This window comes from Leptonychotes weddellii, chromosome 10 (assembly GCF_054177405.1).
Source record: "Leptonychotes weddellii isolate Sample4059 chromosome 10, ASM5417740v2, whole genome shotgun sequence".
In the NCBI taxonomy this organism is placed as follows: domain Eukaryota; kingdom Metazoa; phylum Chordata; class Mammalia; order Carnivora; family Phocidae; genus Leptonychotes; species Leptonychotes weddellii.
The window spans coordinates 96,358,217-96,372,536 of record NC_138378.1 but is presented as its reverse complement, the minus strand read 5'-3'; the positions used below and the strand labels follow the sequence as shown (position 1 = coordinate 96,372,536).

The window sequence follows — 14,320 nt, the reverse complement described above, 5'->3', positions numbered from 1 at the left end:
TTGTGCTCTCACTGCAGTTCTATGAGATCCATATTTTCCTTATTCCCCTCCAAGTCTAGCTGGATTGCAGAGTTAAGTTTATGATTACAAAATAAAAACTAAACAACAATAAAAAAGAAATTAATGAGAAAAAAATAATAGGTCATTTAAAAATAGACTTATAAAAGAATAAGTCTTTATATTTATCCACATAGCTACTACTTTTGGCACTCTTCACTTCTGTATTTACATCCAAATTTCCATATCATATCATCTTTTTTGTGTGTGTGCAAAAAGCTTCTTTTAACATTTCTTATAGTATACCTTGTAAGCAATGAATTTCCCAACTTTTCACAGTCTTAAAGTCTTTATTAAAACTTTGGTTTTGAAAAGCATTTTCACTGGGTATAAAGTTCTAGGTCATTCTACTGTTTTCTGCTTGCACAGTTTATGATCAGAAGCCTGCTAAAACTATTACCTTTGTTCCTCTGCATGATGTCTTTTCCCCACTGGCTGCTTTTATGATGTTCTTTTTATCACTGGCTTTAAGGAATTTGATTATCATATGCTTTTTGATTTGTAAATTTATAGTTGTCATCAAAATTGAAAATTTTTGTCTACTATTTCTTCAAATAATTTTTGACCTACCTTTACTTCTAAGATTTCAATTATCTGAATGTAAGCTTGACATTGTTCTAGAAGTCACTGAGACTTCTGTTCATTTTTTCCCCAGTCTTTTTTTTCTGTGCTTCATTTGGAATAGTTTCTATTTCCATCTTCAACATCACTTTTTTTCCTACTGCAATGTCTAACCTTCTGTTAATCCCAATCAATGTATTTTTTTCATTTGAAATATTTTACATTTCTAGAAGTTTCCCCTGGGTTATTTTATGAATTTCAATTTTTTCATCACGCTTGTGTTTTTCTTATACTTCCTTAAAAATATGGAGCATATTTTTCAGTATTCTTCATTGCTAATTCCATCATTCCTTCCATTTCTGGGCCTATTTCCAAAGACTGATATATTCTCCTGGTAATAGATCTTACTTTCCTGCTTCCTTACACATTTGATTAGTTTGGACTGGATAGTGGGTACTATACATTTTACGATATTAGGTGCTACACTAGTTGTGTTTCTTTAAATACTATCGGGCTTTGTTCTGGAATGTACTTATTAATTAGAATCCGTTTGATCCTTTCAAGGCTTGCTTTTAAATTGTTTTAGAGTGGGTCAATATTGCCTTCACTACTAAGGCAATATCCTTCTAAGATTCCATTTTAGGTCTTTCCAATCTGGACAGTAGGAACTATTTTCAATCCTGTGTGAGCCCTGGGGACTGTTTCATATTCTGTCCACCTATTCACCTATTCTTTTCTGTTTTTTTTTTTTTTTCCTGGTCTTGGGCAGTTTCCTTCTGCACATAGCAGCACTCAGCCAAAGACCTGAGATGACTCCTCTGCTCAGAGCTCTCTTTCCATGCAGCTCTCTCCTCTCACATATTCTATTCCACACATTCTAGCTATGTTGACCTCCCCAAACTCCAACTTCTTTCTCCTTAACTCAGTTAGGTTTGGGTTTCCTATCCCTGCATTTCAGCCTGGAAACTCTTTCTAGGCAGAAATCTGGAGCAATTATAGTGTTCCCCTTTCTCAGTGTTCCCATTTCTCAGGGATCACTGCTCTATGCTGGCTATTGCCCAATGTCTGAAAACCATCGCTTCATTTATTTTATCTGGTTTCCTAGTCGTTTAAGACAGCAGCAAAAAGCCAGCCCCTGTTCTTCCACCATGACTGGAAGTGCAAGTCCTGTATATATTTTTAATGTTTATTTGAAAGAATAGATTTCATTATTTTATTCATATGTAAGTAGCAATGTAGAGAGTTTAAAACAGAACCTCTAAACCTCATTTTGGACAATGGAAAAGGTCAAATAGAAGAACATATGTAACAACACTTTTTAAGCTATAAAATACTACGACTCATAATGTCCCTCATAATCACATACCAACATAGTCAGTTACTATTAGAAAACAGGATAAAAAAAAAAGAAAACAGGATAAAATACCACTAAGAATGGAGCACCTACAATAACAAAGATGTCTAGAGAGAAACTTTGGTTGAATTTTCAGAACTGTATTACAACTCTCAGTAAGCCACCCATAACCAAATTTCTGTTAAACCCATAAAAGTAAAATAAAGCCAAGAGATGAAAATCCATCACCAAAACTCTGGCTGGTCAGTTTGCCTATGGTGAAGAAAGAAAAATCCCAAGTGCTGTCACAAAACAGATATGAAGAAATGTAGTAATGAAGGAAGTAAACTAAGTCTATTCTTAGCAGTATTTCTAACATAATACATCCTTGGATAAATAACCTCTATCTCTCTATGACTCAGTTTCTCCATAGCAGTCATTTTGGGGAATGAAAGAAGTTAAGAATGAATGTAATCTTGTGAATTCTAAAGCATTACACAGATGACAAAACTGCCTTCATGTTGGTACTTTTCAAAAGGTAATATTTCAGTGAGATAAAAAGCTGAGCCAATTCTCTCAGTGATAATCATCTATTCAATAGAGTAAATAATCTAAGCTACAAGAATATATACTTCCCAGGGGTCTCAAAGTGATTTTCAGTTTGAATGGAAACAAATTCAACCAGTAATGATTTTTATTTCCTTCTGAACTAGGTCTTAAGCAGTTGAAGAAACTCCCTGTTAACTAGAATGGTTTAAGAGAATGATTCCTGTCTAAATGCTAAGATGGCATAAGATTTTAGTGTGTAAATATAGCTGACAGATCTTTATGTGTAAATACTTTTGGCCTTTCATAGTCACATATTAAATCAACAAAAGACAGTGTAGATGAAAACATTCTACTATGAGACAGGAGGACATTGAAACTTTTTCAAGCTAATCTAAGATACCACAGATCTTTATTTTTACTTTTATTTATTTTAAAGATTTATTTATTCATTTTAGAGAGAGAGAGTATGTGCACAAGCAGGGGGAGGGGCAAAGGGAGAGAAAGAAAGAGAGAGAGAGGGGAAGCAGACTCCCCACTGAGCAGGGAGCCCAAGTAGAGGCTTGATCTCAAGACCTTGAGATTATGACCTGAGTTCAAACCAAGAGCTGGAGGCTTAACCAACTAAGCCACCCACGTGCCCCTACTTATTAAGTAGTCTCCATGCCCAGTGTGGAGCCCAATGTGGGGCTTGAACTCATGACACTGAGATCAAGACCTGAGCTGAGATCAAGAGTTGGATGCTTAACCAACTGAGCCACCCAAGTGACCCTAAGATACCACAGATTTTTAAATGTACCATTACTTTATATAGTAGTATAAAAGAAAGAAAACATGTATATTGGCTAATTGAATTTAAATAAAAAAAACAAAAAACAAAAAGCACTGCCAATTAATTATGATGTTTGTAGAGAATTTAAAACAAATTCTAGTATCAGATGAATTGTGAAAAATGGGTAACTTAAAACGCATGTAATAATTAACTTCAAATCATAATCAATTATTTGGAAAAGCTAATGAAACTAGGCACTGAAAATACTTGCAAACCATTAACCAGAAAGGTATGAATATGAATGAAGGTCTTTGTGTTTCACCAGAATAACTAAAAAAAAATACTCCTACAGGTATTGGAAATACTTGTGAATTAAAACTCCTTGAACTAAAAAACAAAATGACCACTCTGGAGTTTTCCAAACAAATACACTCTAGTTTTACCTATTATTAACAGAGCACAAACCATTAAAAGGTAAGATTGGTTGTGTATTTAAAAACATCTTTAACCAAAGTTGATTTCAGAATCAATGACATACTTGGAAAAGCAAAACTAATCTGTTGCTAGAAAATGGCAGAAGTCATCCCGCAGAAGAGAAGTATCTGGGAATATTTTATCTTCTGCTTGCTCATACTACCCTTAGTGATTCAAACAATACACTGGGGGCATTATCCTATAACCAGACAAACTGCTGTTCATGTTTGAAGACAGTGAAAACCATTCTCAGATAACCAAGAATTCAGAAATACTTTTTCTTCAAAACTACTGCTTCACCACCATTGCTTCCCCCCCCACCTCTCTCACTAAAGATTACAGCCTAGTTTGGTATAATTAATACTCAAAATACACAATTGTTAAAAATAGTTAATTTACATAACTCAAGTATCAGTTCTTGACCACACCTGATTTTCAACTTCTCTACTTAAGTACTTGATTAACAACCAAGAGTAATTAATAACTGCATCATCTTAATCATACTTATTTGGAACTCTGAAATCCTCTTTTTAATTAATATGCAAAGAAATCTTTAAGATCTAACACTAACTTTTCCCCTGTTTCAGGGATAATTTAAGAGATGATAAACTTGCTGGCAGTTAGGAAAAGAATGGCTTATTACAAAAAGTGACTAATTAACAAAAAAGTATAATGTGGGGGGGGGCAGAGATAAGAGAAAGGGACTACCAGAGCACCTCTTCAGAGTAGAATACATATAACTGAGAGAAGTCCTATTAACAGTCCTCTTGATTCCATTTTGTAACATTCAAAGGCTGAAACCTCACCACACTGAAAGTATCTATAATATTATGACTTCTCCAGATCCTAGAGTTTAAACAATTACTGAACTAAAAAGATTATAAAAAAAATTAAGATTATTAAAAAAAACACAAAATTTTGTCATATGCTATACCATGTGGAAAACATATTATCCAATTACTATAATTATTGATTACTTAAAAAGACATCTTTGCCTCTAAGAGAAACTTACTTGTCAGTAAAGAGACCCACTTACTTGTCAAAGCTATATTGGGCCATTCTAGCAATGAAGGTTGCTTCCCCAACCACCTGAGCCATTCTTCCAAGAGCTTCCCCTGCTGCACATCGTAAGATGGGGTTTGGGTTGTCCAGAGCACCCATAACCAGTGTCAGAGCAGATTTACGAACTTCCTCAGGTCCTAAAGTACTTTTGTTTTCAGCCAGGCCCTACGGTTATTTAAAAAAAAAAGGCAATTCAAAATTCACATTAAATTTTTAAAAATGTGCTGCAATCTTTGTAAACATACCCACTTCACCCACTTTTTTTAACCAGCTTTTTATTTTTTAATTTTTAAAAGTTTTTATTTTATTTTTTGTTGTTGTTGATAATGAGCTCAAATTTTTTTTTAAATTTTATTATATTATGTCAGTCACCCAGCGCTCATCATGACAAATGCACTCCTTAATCCCCATCACCTATTTCACCCATCCACCCACCCACCTCCCCTCTGATAACCAGTTTGCTCTCAATAGTTAAAGAGTTTGTTTCTTGGTTTAGCTCTCTCTTTTTCCCCTTTGCTCATTTGTTTTGTTTCTTAAACTTCACATATCAGTGAAATCATATAGTATTTGTCTTTCTCTGACTTATTTCACTTAGCATTATACTCTAGCTCCATCCATGTCATTGCAAATGGCAAGATTTTATTCCTTTTTATGGATGAATAATATTCCATTGCATATATATATATATATATATATATATATATATATATCACCTCTTCTTTATCCATTCATCTATCGATGGGCGTTTGGGCTGCTTCCATATCTTGCTATTATAAATAATGCTGCTATAAAATAGGGGCGCATATATCAACCATCCTTTTTTTAACTGAAGTATAGTTGACATACAACATTAATTTCAGGTGTACAACACAGTGATTGGACAATTTTATGCATTAAGCTATGCTCATCATAAGTGTAGTCACCATGTGTCACTGTACAATATTATTACACTATTATTAACTATATTCCCCATGCTGCATTCCTGTGACCTATTTACTTTATAACTGTAAGTTTGTATCTCTTAATCCACTTCACCTATTTTACCCATTCCCCACCCCTGCCTCTTCCTCAACCATCTTCCACCTGTATATACTATGCCTAGATCAATACCTGTTAAATCGACAGTAATCACTTTCCTAAACATGATTCAGAACATGATATATAACATAGTTATAGTCAATCAGCCCTAAAATGAACAATCCCTGGAAGTGTCTCTATCCAAAGACAAATGCTCAAAAATTGTTTTTGTATGTAAAGGACACTGTACTATTAAATCAACTGTCATTCAACTGATTGACATTTATCATTAGAACTTTAAGTAAGGAAAAGGTCTGATGATTATAAAACTTTGATTTGTTTATATAAAAATTTCAGAGAAGATAATTATGTCATCAAGAGTACATTCAATATATAAAAAGATAAAATGGGTAAAAATATCAGTAACTGAATATTGATACAGTTTGTTCATCATATTAAATGTTAATATCTCTGTTCTAGGTACACTTACTGTCATGGAACTTAACTTACTTGAGACCAAAAATCCAACTCATGGTGCTGAGGGAAATGTTAACTACAACAGAGGCATTAGTGAGCGAATCTATGAAGAAAAGTGTACTTGGACCAATATTACAGCTGGTACACTAGCCTTCCAAACACTAAGAGAGACCATGACTACTTTTTTAAAAAATTCAGATGTTGGTATTAGCTGATGGTCTCTAAATAGGGCATATACTAACAGTTATATATAAACGATACAAACTTATATTTCTTTTTTTTTTTATTCTTATGTTAATCCCCATACATTACATCATTAGTTCTAGATGAACAAACTTATATTTCTATAATCAATGCCTATGTCCCTTTTCCCTGATGTTTACAAAACATGATTTAATTCATGCCCATTTAAACACCTGTACTTACTGTCATTTTCTTTTACAAGTAAAACCTTATAATAAGCTTAGTGCTGAGCAATATAAAAAGTTTTCAAATACATCATGAGAGGCCACAGGCTGCACAGAACAGTGCATGAACTCTGAGAGATAGGCAAAATATTTGTTATTTCACTTCATACATGTAGAAACTGAGGTTCAAAAGGTTAAAGGAACTGCACAAGACATAAACCTAAATGAGAGCTAAACCAGAACACAGTCTCTAAATGCAGCCTTCTTTTAGCTATACAACATAGCCTCTCCTGATTTATGGTCTAAACCACAAAATGAACTTAAGTTTTATGTGGTTAACCTTCAGTAGAGTATCAGATGGCATTAGACATCTTTGAAAATTCTGAAAGAACTTTCCAGCACTTGTAAAATCTGAAAGGACATCGAAACATTAACTTGAACATTATTAAAATATAGAACACTATTTAATTACAATGAGCCTAATAAATCGTTTCTAATAATTTAATTAAACTAATATAAAAACATAGTTATCAAGGGATACACATATAATCATCAAAACGGTCTAGAAATACCTGCCTTAGTAAAGGCATTAATTAAAAATCTTAGTTGAGAATACTTGTTTTAAAAGTAAATACCTTTAGTGCACTAAGAACAGCAGTAAAAATATTAAGCTGCACAGCCTGTTGGCGGACACCTTTGGCTTGTTTAACACATTCAGCAAAGTGATCCAACATTTGTAATCTATAATCATAGAATAAAGATAACATTAGCAATACTTTTCATTCAAATATGGCTCAGAAAACAGAAGTAAGAGCAATAGCTAAGTGTTTAACAAATAATGTCCCATGCTGTTTCATTTCTATTTCATTCCTGCAGCTGGTTCAAACCAGATCTCCTCCTCCTGAATTGATATAGGGACATGTGGTTTTTAACTGGAACAAAGCAAGCAACTAAATATTAAGTTTCAATTAACGAAATAAGGTCATAACTTCAAGGTCATAATGTTCTTTAACGTTAACCTCAGCATCTAACAAAGTGACTGGCATATAGTAGGTGCTCAAGGTTTCTTGAATAGAATAATAGTCACTAACTATGCATCTTTTTTTAAGTTGAAAAATTTTAAATGTGGCATAATTTTTTTCTTCTTTCAAAATATTCTCACATGGAAGAAAATAGTACCTCATGTCCTATTCTCAAAAGCCAACTGGGAGATTTTGAAAAAAATTTAGCTTTGGTAATTTTTTTTTAATGTAGAAAATCAAAAATGAATTTTTTTTATTATTTCAAATTATTTAAATGAGGCAGCAAAAAAAAAATCACAGCCATTTGAGACTACTCGGATAAAAGAGATTGAGATCATTTCAGATTCTGAAAATAAATGGGATGGGCAAAGGAATGCTGGGAAGTTGGATTTAGTACTAAAGTAACTATGAACTAAAGTAGGAAACCAGTATCTCCCTTAAGGTCACTATAAGGATTTAAGCTCAGTGTATAATAGGCCATAGGTCTCAGGTCAAAGCATTCTTCAAAATCAGAGGAAGAAATCATCTAGTCTCCAGTAGGAACTCCAGTTAGTGTTACTGGGGGCTAAAACTGACTACTTTAACACTTGCTGTGACATAGATCCACATCTTCTATGGATGAGGAAGAAGCGCATTATTCACACTGCTTTCAAGCACACGCATAAGAAGAGACACATGTCTCCAACACTACCGTTAAGCATCATTTGCCTATAACTGACCTCAAGTACATAACCTTTTAAAACGACTTATTTAAAAAATGTTTTTCTTTATTATAAAATAGTCATTTCATTTAATTTGGAGACTAGTAACAAAAAGTTACTAGCCAAAAGTAACTACTCTTAACCTCAGGTATAATCATTTCCTTTCAGGTCTTTTCTTACGTATTCACATATACATATGTATTGGTATACACATGTACATTTTTATGTATTTTAAAATACTAAACTGGGATCACTTCTTGCTTTTTATTTTACTTTTCTTATTTAACATTTTATAAGGAGTGTTTTCTGATATCAAAACATTGTCTATGTAAAAAATATTCTAGTGGCTCCTGTGTGGCTCAATCGTTAAGCGTCTGCCTTCGGGTCAGGCCATGGTCCCAGGGTCCTGGGATCGAGCCCCGCATCGGGCTCCCTGCTCAGCGGGAAGCCTGCTTCTCCCTCTCGCACTTTCCCTCTGCTTGTGTTCCCTCTCTCGCTGTGTCTCTCTCTGTCAAATAAATAAATCTTTAAAAAAAAAAAAATTCTAGCCTGTCAACTTTCCATAATTGATTCATTCATTCCTCCATCACTGGATATTTAAGGTATTATTATATTTTTAATAGAATTTATTTATTCATAGTTCACCTTGTACAAAAGTGATTTAAAGTAGTTAAGATAATCCTGGATTCTAGTTACAGCTCTCATAACTAGCTATATAACTTTGGGCAAACCACAAACTCTTGGACCTGGATTTCCTTGGATTTAAAACAAGGACATTAAATTAGATGCTTTATGAGATTCTTCCACCTTTAATGTTCTTCAACATTTATGTGGCAACTAAATGTTCTTAAAGATATCTGGGTAAAGTAAAATTTCACAATGAAGTTTTTCTTCTCAAATTAAAAAGCAATTATCAAGTAACCTACACATTTTTAAAGATAACACTTGTTATCTTTTATATTTATGCTATCTTTTATATACAAATATAACAATGTTTTAAAAGCATGTTTTTTATTTTGCGGGGGGAGGCACCTGGCTGGCTCAGTCCGAAGAACATGTGACTCTTGATCTTGGGGTTGTGAGTTTGAGGATATAGAAATTCCTTGAAAACAAAATCTTTAAAAATAAAAAATAAACAAATAAATAAGTATATATATATATATATATATATATATATATAATTTTTAAGATTTTTTATTTTTAAGTAATTTCTACACCCAACGTGGGGCTTGATCTCACAACCCCAAGATCAAGAGTCACACCCTCCACTGACTGAGCCAGCCAAGTGCCCCTAAAAGCATATTTTGTTAAACAAGTTACCTGAAAGTATCTTACACTAAGTCATTTTCACTTTTCCTTTTGAGAAAACCACCATAAATAGACAAAATGCCTACTAAAGTTAGGGAGAGTGTCTGTATACAAAGAATACAGCAAACCAAAATGCTCCTCTTAGAAAAACAACCAGTTATTTTAGTTTCCCAAGTTCAGACTCAAATCGAAAGACAAACGTTATTAGAGAGTAGACTTCTCACTCATTAACTTCTTCAGTAACAAAATCAAAAGACTTAAGCAAACTGATTTAATGATTCCTTGTTAAAGATATAGTGAAAGCCTACTTATAAGCTGTCAAATGAACTACTGAAATGAAAATCTTGCCGTTTAAGACATAGTCCACAATACAATGGTACCAGACGCTAGTACACAGAGCCAAATCTTAAGAACAATTTCAAATTATGTGGAATTTTCATGTAATTTTTCCCATCATGTACGTGTCACTTATGTTATTAAATTTATAAGCCTATGTTTAAGTAGTAATTCACCTTATTGTAGGTGACTGGGATGGGAGCCTATTGTTTGAATATAATTTATATGCATATATTTTTTCCTGTTAGATAACTTTATTTACGTTAAATACTTTAAAATTTTTTAATTTATTTTATTTACTTATTTTTAAAGTTTTTATTTAAATTCCAGTTAGTTAACTTACAGTGTAATATTAGTTTCAGGTGTACAATGTAGTGATTCAACACTTCCATACAACACCCGGTGTTCCTCACAACAAGCGCACTCCTCAATCCCCATCACCTCCTTAACACATCCCAATAACCACCACTCCTCTGGTATAATTTATATTTAGCTAAAATTACCTGATTGACTTTATACTAACCGGTGTTTATAAGAAACATGAGGAAACACCACACCAAAAAGAGCCACGGAAGCATCAATGACTGAAACCCCAAGAGGAAGAGGACCAGGCACAGCTTCTCCAGCAGGGATTCGTAAATAAATGGAGGATGGATCATGCTCCAGAGCCCCACTTCCAGATGCACTGTTTGGCTGGAGCTACAAAAAGAATGACATAAAAATCATTCAAAATCTACTTGAATGAGTATTAGTCAAGAAGAACAGAATGAGAGGAAGGAAAAAAGGTACCAGTATCAACAAAAAAACCAAGAATGACTGAATCTGAAAATTTCCAACAAAAAAACCATAAGAATGACTGAATCACAAAATTTTTAAATAGATAAAAATATGATTTGGCCATGAAACAAAGCCATCAGTAACACCTTGTATAATTTTAAGAAAATGCTCATTCATTCTAAAACATTTTTATACTGCCCACCTTAAAATGTGCAAGCCAAACAATATCAGGAGGAACTTAAACCCACAAAAAATTCATTAAAAGAAGCTGTAGTAACTCTTTTTTAAAAGAACAGAAGAAATTTACCTTTTTTCACTATTTATCTACCATCAGGAAGCTATCTTTAAATGTCTAAGAAAGCCAAAATAAAATTAAACTTTAGTCTTCAATATTTTCTTTTTAAATGACAATGTATAATAACACCATTGCTTTTGATGAAGTTGTATTTAAATTCCCTGTATGGTTTGCTACCTGGTCTTCAATTGATTTATGATCAGTTTCTTGAAGCCAGGAACCTAGAAGAACACTGTCATCATAATGGCAGAGGGATCTGAGGAGGGAAGTAGTTGTGTTGGCTGAATTGTCAGTCAAAGTGAATTCTGCTACCAGTTCTCTAAGAAGTGCGTTGAAAGATCCTAAAAAACAGAACTTCAGATCAGACGTGAAAGAATAATTTTTAGGAAATTACAATCATTGCCCACAAAAAGAAGCAACATGTTCTAAAGGGATAAAATAATTAAGTCCCTGTTCTCTTTTTAAAAAAATCTATACTAAATATTTTAATGCTAGTTTTAACCTACAATAACAGTACTTTCATTTTTATTATTGTATTATGCCTTTTAGCCCAAATTATTTAAAGTAACAAAAATACTCAGGAAATATTTATATTAAATATTCACATTTAAATTTAATGAATTTAAATATATTAAATATATTTTAATGCTTTAAATACCTATTTAAATATATTAAATATGATACAATTATTAATTAATTACCCAGTGATGTGCAAACACTGAACCAGAGCACATCAGAATTCTTGGGCATGGCTGAACTGAAGACAAATCAATGGCTTATTTTAATATTAGCATTTTATATAATATTTGATATCTGCAAAGTACATTATTATTCTCTGTCAAGATTCCTAAATTATTGTCTATATTATAAGAATTATAGATTATATGAAGCAGTTTAGGGTAATAATTAAAAGCATAGAGGAGCGCCTGGGTAGCTCAGTTGGTTAAGCGTCTGCCTTCAGCTCAGGTCACGATCCCCGGGTTCTGGGATCCAGCCCCACATTGGGCTCCCTGCTCAGTGGGGAGTCTGCTTCTCCCTCTGCCTCTCCCCCGCCTGTGCTCTCTCCCTCCCTCTCCAATAAGTAAGTAAAAATCTTTAAAAAGTAAATAAAAGCACAGACTTTAAAGCTGAACCAGCTGGGGTTGAATCCAAGCTCTGCCACTTACTAGATCTCAGACTTGGGCAAGTTACCTTACCTCTCTGTACCCGAGGCTCTTCATGTGTAAAATACGGCTGAATTACCTCATAAAGTTGTGGTTAGAGTCAAAGGAGATAATACATGTAAAGAGATTAGAACAGACCCAGAACACAGTAAGTGCTCAGCAAGTGTTAGCTTCTCTATATGAAGAAAAGTAACATGGTTGTCTTCCTCTGCAAAGTCAGGGGAGAGCCTTGGTCAGAACTCTGTAATATGGTGAAGAACTGGAAAGGTAATATATTGAAGAATTTTTATTAGATACTGTGAACTTTATTTACCTTCATAAGTTTTTGGAGGTAACAAAGCCAAGATATCATAAAGTCTTAAACGGACCATTGCAGCACTGGCTTTCAGATGAGCTCCATGGGCTTTAATTACAGACGGAATGCTAAAATATCAAAAATATAGTTGGTATCAGCTTACTCGCATAAGTGTTACTCAAAACATTTTCAGCAATGTATCAATGAACTGTCAAAATACATTGGTATTACATTTTCATTTTAGTTTATTCTGTGGCCTTTACTGGAACACTATAAAACACAATTTTATTTCAACCCATACCATACTATAATTTTATTTTATTTTACTATTATGTTATGTTAATCACCATATATTACATCGTTAGTTTTTGATGTAGTGTTCCATGATTCATTGTTTGCCCATAACACCCAGTGCTCCATGCAGAACACGCCCCCCTTAATATCCATCACCAGGCCAACCCATCCTCCCACCCCCCTCCCCTCTAGAACCCTCAGTTTGTTTCTCAGAGTCCATCGTCTCTCATGGTTCGTCTCCCCCTCCGATTTCCCCCCCTTCATTCTTCCCCTCCTGCTATCTTCTTCTTCTTCTTTTTTTTTTTAACATATAATGTATTATTTGTTTCAGAGGTACAAGGCTGTGATTCAACAGTCTTACACAATTCACAGCGCTCACCATAGCACATTACTATAATTTTTAAGGTCATTTTAAGACAGTAAAGTTTTATATGTGTCATATATGACATTAGAGGGAAATACAAAACATGACTATTTATAAATATGCAAAATTGGATGTTAACTTGTCCTAACTGCTTACTTACTGTGACATCATAGTCATGGCACATTCAATAGGGGTCATCAATTTTCTAATCACATCTTCAGTTAGGAGCTCGGGGCAATGTGCAACAAAACTCCTCATTGCTAGATAAAATATTTAAAAGAACAGATTTAAGATAGCTTTTGTGAAAATAAAATTATAGAATTATATAAAGATACCTGTAATTCTCCATTATTATACAATATAAGGTTCTGAAATCAGGTCAAACCAAAAGAAGAACTAACTGCAACTATAGAGAAAAATCATTAGAAAAGTCTAGAAGAAAGGTGGAGGGAGGGAAGATATCTGTTAGGGAGATTTTTGTGAGTGGGAAATCAAAGGTCTTGTAACATCACTAAATTCAGACAACTACAAAGAAAGCAGTTTCAAGACAGAACCAAGAGTGCACAAAATAGCTCAGATAGAAGGAACATCTTTGCTGCCCCTTTAGCTACAGAACTAAGACAAAAACAGCTCTTAGATGTGTGGGAACAAAACGGACCCCTTGCCCTGCCACCCTTATGCTTTAGTGTATATCTGTTTCCCACAATTTGGAAAAAGAAGCACTTTTCACTCTGAGATAAATCAAAAAAGAATAGAGTCACCCAGGGTAATTCTAGTTCCCAAAGGAAACCAAACTTGAGCCTTTCTTGTAAGTTGCCGACTTCTAAACAAAAACAACTTTATTCATGATTTTCCTGACACTGATGTCTGGAAAAAATGCATCAACATTTGCAGATTTGATAATGCTGGCTGTCTGTCCATTATGAAAAGACGTACTGTCAACTCAGTGACCTTGGAGACCGTGAGTTTCTTCTTCCTTTGAATACCTACCGGGCTGTTTACGTGGTGGCCCGTGCCTCTCTGACAGGTGGACTACTGCTGTAACTGGGAATCAATAAC

The 14,320-nt window shown here is 33.8% G+C and overlaps 1 protein-coding gene across 2 annotated transcripts in view; it reads right to left on the bottom strand.

The window, feature by feature from the left end:
- The window catches only part of HEATR5B (HEAT repeat containing 5B), a 103,925-nt gene that overhangs the window by 66,002 nt on the left and 23,603 nt on the right, over positions 1-14,320 (bottom strand). For both annotated transcript variants that reach the window (XM_081796918.1, XM_081796920.1), the window contains exons 13-18: positions 13,422-13,521; positions 12,622-12,731; positions 11,323-11,486; positions 10,597-10,772; positions 7,342-7,447; positions 4,780-4,970 (exon numbers count right to left, since the gene is read on the bottom strand). In XM_081796918.1, the coding sequence (XP_081653044.1) occupies positions 4,780-4,970; positions 7,342-7,447; positions 10,597-10,772; positions 11,323-11,486; positions 12,622-12,731; positions 13,422-13,521 (847 nt within the window). The remainder of the gene's footprint in view (positions 1-4,779; positions 4,971-7,341; positions 7,448-10,596; positions 10,773-11,322; positions 11,487-12,621; positions 12,732-13,421; positions 13,522-14,320) is intronic.